The sequence below is a fragment of the Numida meleagris genome, chromosome 3, assembly GCF_002078875.1.
Source record: "Numida meleagris isolate 19003 breed g44 Domestic line chromosome 3, NumMel1.0, whole genome shotgun sequence".
NCBI classification, from domain to species: Eukaryota; Metazoa; Chordata; class Aves; order Galliformes; family Numididae; genus Numida; species Numida meleagris.
In genome coordinates, this window is record NC_034411.1 from 23,783,538 (window position 1) to 23,798,038 (window position 14,501).

Here is a 14,501-nt window from a genome sequence, read left to right on the forward strand (position 1 = left end):
ATCTCAGCTGCTTTCCCTTCCAACCGCAGCACCATGGAGTTTATTACAATTTTTTTCTCTGCTCTGAATTCAAGCCAAAGCATCTGGGTAGAAGCTATCACTTAAAAAATGTATCTTCTTTTCTTGGGGCTCGCTGCTGTTATACTATGTAAATTTCAAGATACAACTGAAACGTACTTTTTTTTAAGAAACAAGCATGCATAGTGAAGATGTATTATCCAGATCTGATTCTTACTTGTGGGAATTAAGTAGCCTTCTTGACACTGAAGTTCACCCATAGTTTTCCTTACTTATTTTCCATACTTAAGGCCTTGTTTGGCATATAGCCAGAGAGAGAGATTATTTAAGTGTAAGGGTGTTCTTGAGGGCTTCAGGATAAGAAGATTAGGTCCCTCCATCATAAAGAACAATTCTAAACACTTAAATCCTCTGAATCTTCATAAGGTCTGTGGCATTGAAGTATTTTAAAGACTGTTGGATACCTTTTTTTGTTGTTGTTGTTCTTAGGTAGAAAAAGGATTTTATGTTGAATTTTTTTTACGATGATGATCTCAAAACTAATTGAGAACGGCAGGATTTTTGCTTCTATATTCTAATCCTCTGGCTGTAGCTTCCAAGTTTTTTTCTTCTTCAGAGCACTTTGTTGTGGGAATAGAGATATGCACTCTGCTCTTTCTCTCAGGACCACAGCCCCTGCCCAATGGCTGCTGACAGCTGGTGACACTTTGTTCTTTAAATTCCAACTCAAGTATGGATGTGAATCTGACAAACTGAAGGAGTGTTCACATCCTGCTTCAGCTCTGTCACGCTTTTTTTTGAGAAAGGAAAATTGAAAATAGTTTTTCAGAATCTATAGTGCTTATAATAAAACAATGCATTATCTAGTATCTGGTTATCTGCAAAACTTAATAGTATTTTCTCTTCGGTTTAGCACACATGCTAAATCTGACAATGAGTTGGAAAAGGCTAGACGAAGGAGAATAAGACAATTTTGATATCTATAGCTCCAGCTATGACTGCTATAGCAATACATAAACCCAATATTCTAGCTGAGTTTCCTTCAAAGTAAATGTGAACCTAAGTGATGTATGTCTCTGTTATTCTTTCCACATGTAATTGGACAAGTATTGCACCTGGTTAATATGCTATGGGGTAACAGTTCAGTTACCTTATCCACATCTACTGTAGCAGCAAATGGAAAGCAGAAACTCATCCTCATGAAAATTTACCTGTAAAGTTTGTTTGCAAAGTATCCTTTATTAGAAGATTCTTGTGGGGGAGTGCTTAATATATGATATGCAGGGAAGACAGACAGTGACCTCCATGCTGCTTTATTTAATTACTCTTTGAAAATAGAAAAGTTTAGCAGCCTACACAAGATTCTTAGTGCTATGGAAGCATGTAGTACTAAGGATAAAATACATCTTCAGTAGAGGCAACATAGCTGCCAGTTCCTGGAGAACAACATTATGTTATTCTTTGAGTCTTGCTGTCCTTACAATTTTCCTATTTAGTAACTTAATCTCTCCACTCCTGAAATACCAGCATTGGCTGAAATCTGAGATCGCAACACAAGCAGCTGTTTTCTTTCCTGTGAAAGAGTAACAAGGCTTTAGTATAATTTAACTACAAAACAAATCAGTTATTTTAGTAAGAGAGTGAACAAATCAAAATTTTATGTTCCTTTATCAACTGTTTTGCTTAATTTACATAGTTTTGCTTATTTTCATGTTTTCTTCACCTTTCTGGGAGAGAAGAATCCTTACAGAGGCCAGTGCTTATCCAGACTCGGTGCATGAGTAATTGGAAGTGAATATTCTGTTCATAAATTAAAGCAGAATCTATCAAATTAGAGGATACCTTTTACAAGGACTTGTGTAAAACTTGCAATTCGAGGCTATGATATTACAGGGGAAAAAAACAAATAGTTTTATTAGTTTCACTTCCACCCACACAGAAAATTTACATGTCATAAAAATCATAGAATGGCTTGGATTGGAAGGGACCTTAATGGCCATCTGGTTCCAATCCCTTGCTGCTGGCAGGGTCGTCACCCACCAGCTCAGGCTGCCCAGGGCCCCATCCAGCCTGGCCTTGATCCCCTCCAGGGATGCATTCACAGTTTCTGTGGACAGCCTGTTCCAGCACCTCACCACTCTGAGCAAAAAATTTCCTAACATCAAATCTAAACCTCCCCTCTTCTAGTTTTAAACCATTCCCCCTTGTTCTATTGCTATCTGCCTGTGTAAAAAGTTGGTCTCCCTCTTGTCCATAAACTCCTTTTTAATACTGGAAGGCTGCAATGAGGTCTGCCTGGAGCCTTTTCATAGAGGAGGTGCACCAGCCCTCTAGTCATCTTCGTGGATCTCTTCTGGATGTGCTCCAACAGCTCTACGTCTTTCTTGTGTTAGGGACAGTACCTTTGTGTACATAAATACGTGCATGCACTGGAAAGAATACCCAGTTGAGCTATGAAATACAGTGATCTGTTTTGCTGAAACATATAATTAAAACAACCACTGAGTTCCAAGACAGGGTTTTAAGAGGGTTATCATCTCAAAAAGATTACTAAGGTAGATCAACCAATTCTCTGGTTGGAGATCTACAAGTTAAACTTGAATAACAGTGCACCAGTACTACCAGGCCAGCTGAAATGGTATGGAACTTTCAAGACTTGCCCATTTTATTATTCATTTATTTTAATTGCACAAGAGCATCTGACAAATGAAAAGTCCAAAAACTGGTACAACTGATGATAAAATACTGCTGTATACTGTGATGTTCGCATGGAATAAATCCAGTTTACAAGTTCCAAGGAGATAAGCCATTTGCCCTACCATCAGAGGTACAAGTATTTAATAATATACCAGCATTTGGAGAAGTTCCACTGCCACCTGCTTATGTAAAATGAGTTGTGTATGTCAGAAATAGATTCTTGGTATGTCACCATAATTAAATGATTTGCTTTTACTCTTTTGGAAACTGGTAGCAAGCTCCCACTAAGGAACGTGGAGCCCAGCGTAGAAAGTAGTACTTCTATCTCCAACATTATTGGAGATGGGTAGGGAGAAGAAGTTCAGCTTTCTCCAACTGTTCGTACACTCCTGCAAGACAACAAATGCAAAGCTGCAACCATATGTTAAGATGATGACTTAGAGTTACTGTTTATATTAATTTCTAGAACACATAAGGCAACCAGTTTAGAAACATCTTTTTCTGAGAAATTTGATCTGAAAAGATGAACATTAAATGATCACAGAATTAAGAAGCAAGTGAAGAGAGAAACATGCAGGAGGTCTTCCAAAGAAATGAGTCCTGTGAGTTATGGTTCATCTACTTTTGGCTTCTTGGTTGTGAGGCCATGTACAGTGCTACTAGACAGTAGATAGTCCCGCCTATTGTGAGAGCCATAGTGGTCCGATAAAGCAGCTTATCTGGAACTCCTCGTTTCAGGTGTACGGGCAGTCCATCTGCTTTCTGTGGGAAGAGTTTAAAAATAAACAGAAGAAAATAAACACTCATACAGAAGACACAATGAACAAGATGCCTCAGGTGAACTAAGAGACTTTCATGAGGTAAACCTCCCCACTGACAGGCTATGTACAATCAGATTTACTAAGTGCTTTTCATTTAGCAAGACAAATGCAAAGCAAGTTAATTTTATTAGTTAAAGCCATTAAATGCAGGCAGAAAAAATATATAGTGAAATATTTCTAAGGAGGACCTGGGTGAAAAAAAAGTCACTAACAAAAGAATGTGAAAAGTTATGTAGAAAAGGTTATTCACCGAGTCAGACTGATATATTCCAAATGCAAGTGGCATGAAAGAGAAAAGGGTACGTTACAAAGCATGTTCTTGATGTTTTTATTAACAACAGCAGCAAAAAAACTTTTCTATTTTATGAGAAGACTCAGTACACTTAGAAATTGCATAGCTAACAAACTGGCTTTGAAAACCTTACTGTGCTCTTTTTAACACTGCATTAACAACAGCATCTGTAATATTCATATTACTATACACAAAACGATTTGCTTTGCTCCTCCTGTTCTACTTGCAGTCATATGCTTGGATTCCAGATGGAAAGTGCTTCCAAAAATGAAATAATACAGTAAGCATTTTTTTGAAGCAAACAAAAAGATAAACCTACTAGACTTTTCACTTTCTGTATTTATGCCCCATGCAAGGTTGAGGGAGAAATACAAGTTACACTGTACTTCCTTAACTACAAAAATTAAGGCATTGTAGAATGATGGAAGTAGTCAGCCACATGAAAATAGAGCAAGATATGGTTCATTCTTTCTTTTCTTTAAGTTACTCTCAAAGTTGTCATTACCTGAAAAAGTTTCTGTAGGTCTGGCACCTGGTTTTTACCCAAGAAAGAATCAGTTGCTGGTAAATCTGAAGAAAGTTTAGTTGTTGTCCCAAAAATCAGAGCTGGGGATTCAGTGGAAACTATTGGTTTGAGTCCCTGCATAAATAAAGATTAAAATATAAAGGTATATAATACTTGCAAATGTACCAGCTGTCATGCTAGGCAGGCACGCTGCCAGTCATTACAAGGATACATTACAAAAATATATATTTGCTATGAAGACCCATGGGTTAAAAAAAGTGAAAACTCATGAAAGACATTCTTAGCTACAACTTTGGACTTAGCAAGGATAACAGAAATCTTCTATTTTTTTTTTGTTTGGTTTGGTTTTGGTGTTTGTTTGTTTTTTTTTTAAATGACAAATTTGTAGCTATCATAAGCTTTTCTGGGTTGGTACTTGGTCCAAGTCATTCTGTTTTTGCACAGAGTACCCAGGTCCTATCAGCAGTAGGATCAGGAGTAGGGAATCCCCAATGCTTGGGTCAGACAGAGTAAGGAGACTTTCATTTACTCTTCCTCCCAAATGTTCCAAGTAGTTGCTATATAATAGAGCCTTAAATAATCGGAATGCATACGTTGGAGGAGAAGAGGAGGGGAGGGAAAAGAAAATAAGAAGGGAGGGGAAAAAAATTGGTGGGGGAAGTGCAGGCTAGGTCTTCCAGGACACCCAAGAAGCCCTGAACTGGCAGCTGCTTTACACAAGCCTAACAACACCCTCTAATTCACATACTGCTGTAGCTTTTCATCCCTCATGTACTCCTTATAAATCAGCACAATTTAATTGCCTTTCAGTTCACATGGCTGTGTTCTGACATAAAACCTACACAATCCAGTTCTATGGATCAAATTTTAAGTGTAAAAAGTCATAGTAGTTGTGAGGTGGCCTCCTTACCTCTACTGTTATATTTAGCCATTATGCTTCAGCACATGTCAGTGATGTTTTACATTACAGCTCCTCAAACAACTATGTTTTTTTTCTAACTTGCCATAAAATGAAAGACATAGCACAAGCAGGTTAACACAATAGTGTTACATTTCAAATAGAAGCAGCAATTGATCTTCACAGTGATCTATGCTATGCAGCTAAGGCTGCACTGGAATTCTAGTTTCTGCTCAAAGGACTTAAATAATACATTTCATATTTAAGAAACTGAACAATATTTTGATCTGAGAGACCTGGGACTGTTTAGTTTGGAGAAGACTGAGAGGAGATCTTATCAATGCTTATAAATATCTAACAGATAGGTGTCAAGTGGACGGGGCAAGGCCCTTTTCAGTGGTGCCCAGCGACATGACAAGAAGCAATGGGCAAAAACTGGAACACAGGAAGTTCCATCTGAACATGAAGAAAAATTTCTTTGGAGGTGACAGAGCACTGGAACAGGCTGCCCAGAGAGGCTGTGAAGTCTCATTTTCTGGAGATGTTCATAACATGCCTGGATGCTTTCCTGTACAACCTGCTGTAGAAAACCTGCTTTATCAGAGGGGTTGGACTGGATGATCTCCAGAGGTCCCTTCCACCTCCTATGATTCTGTGGTTCTGTGAAGCCAGACTTGCACTCTTTTCATTTTATGTCTACATACCTGTAGACCAGGCATGTTTTTTCTGTACAGCTGTTTGCCTTGCTAGCGTCAACCCCAAGGCAGATTTACTTTTTCCTGACAGCACAAAACAGTTAAAGGATTTAATAATTTAATAGAAATAGCACCCCACTTAAGTTTGCAAATGTTAGGGAAATTGGTCAATCTGAATCACAGAATCAGAAAATGGAGAAGACTGAGGTAAGGACCAAAATGAAAAGGGAAACTGGAAAGGAAGTTGAGAAATGCTACTTTAGAACATGCACTGAAGTAACTCTGATGAAGTTACTGAATCTAGACACGTTTCACCTGGATAGCAGGTTCTTCACAGCAGAACATACCTTGCTGTATGAGGTTAAATCTGTTTGCTGTCATTAATACAAAAATGCTTTTTGATCGGATCACATAAAGCTATGGTGGCATTGTGATAACAGACTTAAGTGATATTGTTTCTATCTGAAGTATAATCTACAGTATGAAAGGTTAAACAGTGGAGTTTCTCCACCAAGTCCGAGCAACTCACCCTAGTTAAAAGACCTGTGGTTAGTGGATTTTTTAAAATTATTATTATTTTTTTAGTAGGTACAAACAAAGTAAGGTATATCAGCTGAAAATACAGCAGCATGACAAAGCTTCTACTCCACCTATGGTCAGCCTTGAAGAACTAGGGAAAAGCTCATCTAGTCTTACTCACCTGATAGCATTTTAGAATGGTCTCACTGTTACTGTTTCGAATACACGCCCGTTCCTGAGTGAACAGTTTGTACTGTATATGTAATGGTTATGGCAGCCATTAGCCTCTTAAATAATAGCAGTAATTTTTTAACCTGTCTGATTTCTCACCGGCACTAGCTGAGAAAGTTCCCATTTATTCAACCGGGCTGAATTGTTCACGCTATGTTACATAATTTTGATAAGTGCAAAATTAGCATTCTTAAAATACTTAAGATTACAACAGAAGGAATGGTACAAGTCTCAAAGGGATTTGGCGTTAGTATGAGCAGTTTTGTTACAGTCAGCAGAAGGCTTTTTCAAGATAAGTAAGCATCGTGCAAAGGAATGGCTATGGTGGTGGTTTTTTTTGTTTTTTTTTTTTTTTTTTAATCTTCCTTTAAGCAAACTGCTATAGCCGCGTAGTGTCTGAAAAAAAAAAAGATTTTAACGCTTTCAGTAGCCACATTCTCCGCATGCAAAGACCGGAGAGATGGGCGAATGCAGCGCGGCTCAGTTCCCAGCCGCTATCCCGCACCGCCTGTGGCCGCAGTTCCGGAGCGGATAAAGCGCTACGCCCCTCCGCGTCCGCCCGCAGCCCCCGGGTCCTCTCCGTCCGCAGGCTTCGGGCCGCGCCTCCCGCCCCAGGCGGACGAGGGCAGCGAAGGTCACGGCCGCCGCGGCGCTTCGGGCGGCAGCAGCGCCGTTACCTGCGGGTTGTAGGCGGCGGAGGCCGCAGCCCCGACGAGGCGCTGCGTGAAGCCGTTGAACTTGTAGTACATGGTGGGCACGCGAGCTCCCACGACCCACCGGCGGCGACGCGCGGTGCGGAAGGACCCCGCCGGCTCCTGGCGCCGCCCGGACGCGCGAGGGCCCGCGGGTGGCCACAGGGAGCGCCTGCAAGCAGCGCCCCGAGGAGAAGCCGGAGGAGCGAGGGTAGAGCGAAGCCCTGGCGCGCAGCAACGCAGGGCTCGGTGCGCTGCAGTGCCGCGGGGCCGCGCTGGCAGCCAGGCAGGCAGCAGCCGTCAGGCGCGGGAACGGCGCCCTGGGTGGGGGGGGCAGCTCTGCGCGTGCGCGGGGGCTGCTGGCGGGCGTGTGTTGGGCCGTCAGGGGTCCCGAGGTGGAAGGGAGCTATCGGGTCCAGCCCCACGCCCACAGTTCAGATCCTGTGTCTGCTTCGTTTGGGTGCGGGGCAGTTCGCTCTGAGTTTCTTGGTAGTGAAAACTTGCTGCTGTTACCTGTGTCTCACCGTGCAAATGCTGCCTTTGAGTTTACCCTGCGAGTTGTCAGCCCTAGGCTGTTACTGGGGTCTTAACGTTTTGTAATAAAAGATGATCCAGTGGTAATGCTTCATGGTTAGTGGGCTGTGTGGGACCACAGCTGCTCTGTGGGTGCTGTGACCCCCAGATCTGCGTGTGTGGAGGTCTCATCACCAGGAAGGGTCCTGTTCCACTAGCTCCATCTCTGCTGTCCTCTGCAGAGCCAGCAGGATGCTCCACACGTGACACAGAACATCTCATCTCTGTATTAGAGACATTAACCAGTGTTGCTGTGTTATTTGCTCAGTAAATAGGAGATTCATGAAAGCATTTTGTGAATATTGCATAAAGAGCTGTGAAATCCCTGTAGCTTTAAAGACTAGGAAGTATTAATGAACTGGAATGAGGGCTGTATGTTTTATGGAGGAAAGGATTTTGCAGCTCAGAATTCTGCTTATTTGTGGGAAAACGAAACTGGAAGATAAGCTTGACTGCAAATCTGCCTATTAGAGAGCAGAGATCGTGAAGATAGGGTATGCATGTTCTTCTAGAATGGAATCATGGCTATGTTTTTGTGCTAACTGTTTCAATCTGTTGATGACCATGGGAGCTGGTTTGTTCTGTGGCTGCTGTAGAACATTTCCTGGGGCCTGCCTGTCTGCAAGTGCACCATAGCTCCCCCTGTCCCACTGTTTCAGCATTTGTGAAGAGAAATAGTTTTGCTTAGCAAGCTTTTTTACTAAGGTTGTGTCGTGTCTTGTTTCTCTGCATTTTGTTCCAGTATTAACACACCCAGAATCTGGAGAAGATTGTGGCAGCTCACAGATGGAGATGATGCCATTTTCCTTGCTCTGTTGAGTCAAATTCTTGAACTGTTCAGTATTGATAGAAATAGGATAGATAAAAAGGAGCTCTGATAAGGCTATGAAAAGTGCAAATGTATCACTTTTTTCAGTTAGCCAATTTGAGTTATAATGCCTACAAGTAAGCTGTTGAGACATAAATCTAGGAGCTGTATCTCTTTTGTTTTAGCTCAGAAGACTGAAGATTGGGAATTCTCACAAAAGGGATACATGGGAGGACGATACTTTTCCGAAAGAGTGGTCAGGTGCTGGAATGGGCTGCCCAGGGATGTGGTAGAGTCACCGACCCCGGAGGTGCTCAAGGAACATTTAGATGTTGTGTTGAGGGACACGGTTTAGTGAGAACTGTTGGTGATGGGCGGACAGATGGACTGGATGATCTTGTAGGTCTTTTCCAACCTTGGTGATTTTATGATTCTATGATTAAAAATCATTACAAGTGAAGCTTCTGTTGTTCTCATAATACAAAAGCAAAGAGATATTCCAGGAAAAGGAAAAAATAAAGAAAAAGGATAATACGAAGCCTTTCCTTTTAAAGAAAGAAACTTGATTATTCTTTCGGCTCTTGGTCCAACTTTTTTTTTTAGTCTGTAGATGTTTGCTGAAGACTTCTTTGCTTATCAGACTTGCTGACATAACGTGTAATTAGATTGTAAAACTACTGTTATGGGAATTAACTGGGGGCAAAACAAGGCCACTCTCTCTAGCAGGGTTAAAGGAGGATTGGTCATTTCTGTGAACCATACAATTATGCATGGCTAATGTAAACAAAGTGTCCTGGTGAGAAGAGACTTCCTGCATCAGACTTTAAGCTGAATTCTAACTTCTAGACAGTGAGATGAGCAATTCATGGGGACAGCCGGTCTGTTAGGGCTGTTTTACCTTCATCTGTGTAGTGATATTGGCAGAAAATAAATTACTGGTCTACAAGCTATGCTGTAGTCTAATCTGTTCCATTTATTGTTCCAAGATTTTTTAAAGCAACTGATTTCATACATGTAAGTTTAAGATTATGCTTCTAGGGGAATAGATTTCTGGGAGTCAATGAAAGAAGCAGAGTACCTTGAGGTTATTCTGTAGTTTTTGTTGATGAAATTGCTGTGTTGTTATTTTCGATTTGGGGATAAAATAAATAAAGAAACAAGACCTTATTCAGTTGCTTAATGAACAACACCCTCATATGCTGATCATTATTTCAGCACAGATGTCTGCAACTCAAATTCTGTGAATCTGCCCATGCAGATCTGTCCTTGAATTGCTGAGAACAACTGTGTGGGTGGATTTAGAACATGAAATTGCTGTGTGCGCTTATGTTTTGTTTATGCAGTACTCATTTTTTAAAAGTACTAGATTGGATTTGTTTAATATTTGCCTTGTGTGTCTGTGTGTGTATATGTATAATATATACAAACCTCCAAACTAGATGATGATCACCAAGCATAAGCTCTATTAATGTAAGAGACTGTGACATTGTAAATATGTTGTCTGAATCCTTTTATTAACTGAAAGAAATAAAGCCTATGCACAGAATGATAACTCAAGTGGTGGTTGTTTATAAAAGCTACCTGAATTTATTGGTGCTTTGTTGCCCAATTTATTGGATACATCACAGATGACTCTTGGAAATACTATTGTTAGCTGAAAGAGTTCTCTTCAACAGACTTAACAGTGTTGAAAATTGATTAAAATAGCTTTTAATTGTAAAGCTATTCATGTATTTACAATATGAGTATAAGTTTAACCACAGTTTTTGTGCCTTTCTCATAGAAAAATCCTTGTGATTTTTTATTTCTTGAGGGATATAGGGTTAAAGAGAAGTGTTTATCTTCTATGTGAATTTAGAAACAGTTTGTTATTTCACTTTTGTTTCATGGGCACTTCTTTGTCTTCACATAAGGCTTCTGCTTGAGAAATACTTAGTAGCAGTTGCAATATTGGCAAAAATGACATTGTGTTGGCAATAGTGTGTGAATGAGGAATTGTTTTAAAGGTGTTAAATTTGATTTACGGGAATCTATCTCGTTATATTCTTTTCAGGTTTTTGGGCAGAACTTAACTCAAAAAGTTAAGTAAGGAATTGAAGCATTGTAGGGACCTCCAATAAATATTGCTTTCACATTTTCCCAGCTTGTTGTCTCTGCTTTTTCTTTTTCCCTTTATTATCTGAATTGTAGACCTGAAGGTAAACTTTTCATCTGATTGAGACATCAGTGTTCACTGTCATTAAAATAATAATTACCTAAACACCCTGTACACTTTTTAAGGAAAGTAATCTTGAAATTTGTGTACCCTCTCTTTATGGCTTACAGTGCTTATCACTTTTGAAACACTGTGGTGAGAGATCCTTTGCCCTTTGCTTTTGACTGATGAAAATGACGACACCTCAAAAGCTTGTCTATGTGCTTTTCTACTCTGACACATTTTTTCCTCTACAACCAGAAGAGACGTCTCAGGGTGGCAGTACCCTAGGCTTTTTGGTCTTTTCTTTTAGATATTATAAGTGTAGTGAAGTGAGCTGTATCTCTGAACATGTAGTGGTAAAATTTGTCTTTAAGATTTTATATATTCACACCGTTGCCAAAATCTTCCTTCACCTCCCCTCTCTCTCTCCTTAGGCTGTGAGTGTTTATCTCCAAACAGTCAACAGTCCACAGCAAATGCTTAATTTTTCAGATTTGTTTTAGATACTGGGAGGATGATGCATTGTCATCATATTTCATTTCTTCTTGTCAGCCTTTTCATGTGCAAATGCATGAAGACTGGAGTCCAGAAAAGGCTGCATATTTAAGCAATATTGTAACAAACTCCCTAAATAAGGCAAGATGATTTATAAACAAACAAACAAAAAACCACAAAAACTCTGCACACAAAATACTCTCTGCTATTTGGATGACGTGTGGCAGATAGACAATAGTATAGAGTCAAGCTGAGGAAAGATTCTCTACTGTTTCTCAACATTAACAGCTAAATACAATTGTCTTGGAAATGCACAGGGCAATTTATAGCAGGTGGCTTGATTTGAATGCCTAAGTCTTTCACTTTCTTGCCCTCTCATAAGTCACTCACACTTATGACTTTAGTTATTATCACTTGCATATCTTACACAATGTTCTGAAGTGCTTGGACTTAATTTATCCTTTCCCAACAGTGACCAAGACTAGAAGTAGTCTGAAATAAACCTACCTGGAACGTGCATGGTGTGGATGCCCGATCCTCAGCATCCAGTATTTCATTCTGTGCATCACTCCAGTTGTCTGCAATGCTTCCCACAGGGGGCATAACCTGGTAAACTGTGGAAGATGGGATGTGAAGATGGATTTTCTAGATCCCAATGCCTGCCTAGAGTCACTGCTGCTACCTCTAGGGCACAATTCCAGGTACTGCCATGAGATAAAGCAATTGAGAGCTGACTGAACTCTCACTATACCCACTCAGAACGCCCAGCTTTGCTCAGATAATTTTTCAACAGGCTGTACTCTAGTGGGTTTTTGTTTGGCTGATTTACAGAAGGGAAAATATAAAAAGGCACGCTTAAATTTAGTAATACTAATGTCAGTTGTGTGGTTACTAGAGAAATCTTTCTCATAGAAAATGTTCTTGTTTTATGAATCATTTAGTACATCAGAGGTAACATTATAAAAATAGATTGCTGCCATGTGATCAGTGTATCCAGCTTTTAAAATTGAATAGTTTTAAAAATGTTTATTTTTGAGGATTGTATTCTTCCAGCAGCAGGATCCGTTATGCTGTGATACATTTGTAACTCCCCTCATTAATTTCCCTGCAGCATCCTGTAGACTCAATGACATCCTGTAAGCAGGTATCTGTTCCAGTGTAGTCTCTTCACATGGTAGTGTAACTCAGATACGTTTTTTGCAAGTTTTTAGGTGCTTTCACCGTTTCTTTTGCCATGTTAATGCGGTATTTTTACCTTTTAAAATATTTTCTTTGTCAGCTCTTGTATACCTACCTGTCTGTGCTTTCTTACTGTTGTCAGAATAGGGACATGTAAAACAGGGTGTCCAAGCAGATGAAAAAGCCCTCATAGCCTTTCCCTGCATAGGAGAAAGAAGTTGGGAAGATTTGGTAAAAGTGTGGGAGAACACTGAGAAATTCTGGAATTCAGGGGAAGAGGGAAGTGCAGTAGCAGCTCTGCAGAAAAAAGGACTGAAAGTGCTAGAGTGCTACAACCTGTCTTGTAGAGGTTTTTCACAGTAAATTTTGCTGAACTGACTCTGGCTGACTTGTCTTGCATAGGTTCTATTATAAAAATTGATTATGAAGTAATTTCATTTGGCTCAGCGTATAGAAGTCAGGGCTCTTGTAGTGGGAAAATCTGAGTTCTCTTTTGCTGGGGAATACCAGAGCTTGCAGAAGGCATTCATAGTGCAGGCATGTTCTAGTAAGAGTGCCATGTCCTGCTCTGTTGCCTGAGGGAGCTGAAAAGATGAGGAGGTATGGAAACTGAGTTTTGGCAGCATGATTTTACTTGCATTTTAATTCATGTTCCCTTGATTGTTTCACATCCCCAATTTGGTTCTCCTTTTAGATTTTTGCTATGGGATTAAGGTTTCCTGATGGATTCCCTGTGTCTTTTTGACAACAGCTCCTGTTGCTCACTGTTCAAAGGCAGAACAGAAACTTGCTTCTATGTGTCCTCAATATTGCTGGCGGTACTGCTTTGACCCCAGTTAAATTGCTTGTCCCAGATCAATTTGCCACCAGACAGACAATATCAGATTACTATAATCTGAGTCTCCAGACTCAAGCCTCTCAGCACTGGCTAAACACTTGCCTTATAATGTAGAGATTACACTAAAACAAAAGGAACCAAATTACTCTCATTTCTTTCCTTCTTTCTTTTTTTGCTTTTACTAGGTTATTACCTTATAACATCATGTTTATACTGCTTCAGTGAGAAATGAATTGAGAACGAGATCTACTTTCTTGCCTTACAGAAAAATTGTATGGGTATAGACAAGGGAACTGTTCTCCAAACACTATTAAAAAGATTTTACTTAAGGTCCCATATATACTCAGTGTAATTTAAGAGATGACCTTGCTTTGCACATAGACCAGCTTGGACTTTTGAACAATACGTGTCTATATGTGTTCACTTTTTTCCTTTTTGGGTGATTGCATCCCTAAAGCTTAAAAATTTCTTGAAGCTGGTTACAAAAAAATGAAATAGCAAAATATGATTTACATGTTTGATGGATGAAGTGGAAATAGAAGACCTAGTAGAGATCTTATGGGTTATTTATGACTACTGGTAAATAACTGCATGTTTCTATAATGGATTTACCCTGTTTTTACTCTGGAATGTGCCATGCACGTTGAATAACTTTTGTTTCAGATCTGTGTGGCTTTGAGCAGTGAAAACGGCTAATGCAGTACTGTAGTTCTCGTCTCCCTTCTGTGGTCTCCAAGACAGTTCAACAGAGCTTTTGTTTCATTCTCTTTTGAAAAGCAAATTAGTAAGTATTGTTTGTAGTATTCTGTGCTTTAAAATATCAGGAGAAAAACGCTAAGGATGTTGCTTGGGAGCCCAGATTCTGGAACTGACCACAGCAGACTTTGCTGCATATGTTAGTATTAGTCTGGAGTGCAAGGAGCTGGCTGACATGGTACTAACTACAACTTCAGCTTGTGTAGGCAGCAACAGGTTGTGTTTAGTCTATCAACTGTCGTGATTAAAAGCTAGGGTAGGGACTT

The 14,501-nt window shown here is 40.0% G+C and overlaps 1 protein-coding gene across 2 annotated transcripts; it reads right to left on the reverse strand.

The window, feature by feature from the left end:
- Window positions 2,646-7,690, reverse strand: LOC110396323 (cytochrome c oxidase subunit 7A-related protein, mitochondrial). Of its 2 annotated transcripts, XM_021391919.1 has the most exons (3): window positions 7,375-7,651; window positions 4,334-4,468; window positions 2,646-3,477 (listed from the first exon to the last, which is right to left on the reverse strand). In XM_021391919.1, the coding sequence occupies exons 1-3, from the start codon at window positions 7,444-7,446 to the stop codon at window positions 3,334-3,336; spliced, it is 351 nt and encodes a 116-aa protein (XP_021247594.1). In that variant the 5' UTR covers window positions 7,447-7,651; the 3' UTR covers window positions 2,646-3,333. The 2 variants fall into 2 exon arrangements, with proteins under 2 accessions (XP_021247594.1, XP_021247595.1); XM_021391920.1 differs by lacking the exon at window positions 4,334-4,468 and having other exon boundaries at window positions 7,375-7,690.

Bases quoted from the DNA above. Each gene is read 5' to 3' on its own strand.
- LOC110396323 (XM_021391919.1), bottom strand. From the start codon at position 7,446: ATGTACTACAAGTTCAACGGCTTCACGCAGCGCCTCGTCGGGGCTGCG. The intron at 4,469-7,374 runs GTAACGGCGCTG...TTATTTATGCAG, and splicing joins CCGCCGCCTACAACCCGCAG to GGACTCAAACCAATAGTTTC. The intron at 3,478-4,333 runs GTAATGACAACT...CTCTTCCCACAG, and splicing joins ACCTACAGAAACTTTTTCAG to AAAGCAGATGGACTGCCCGT.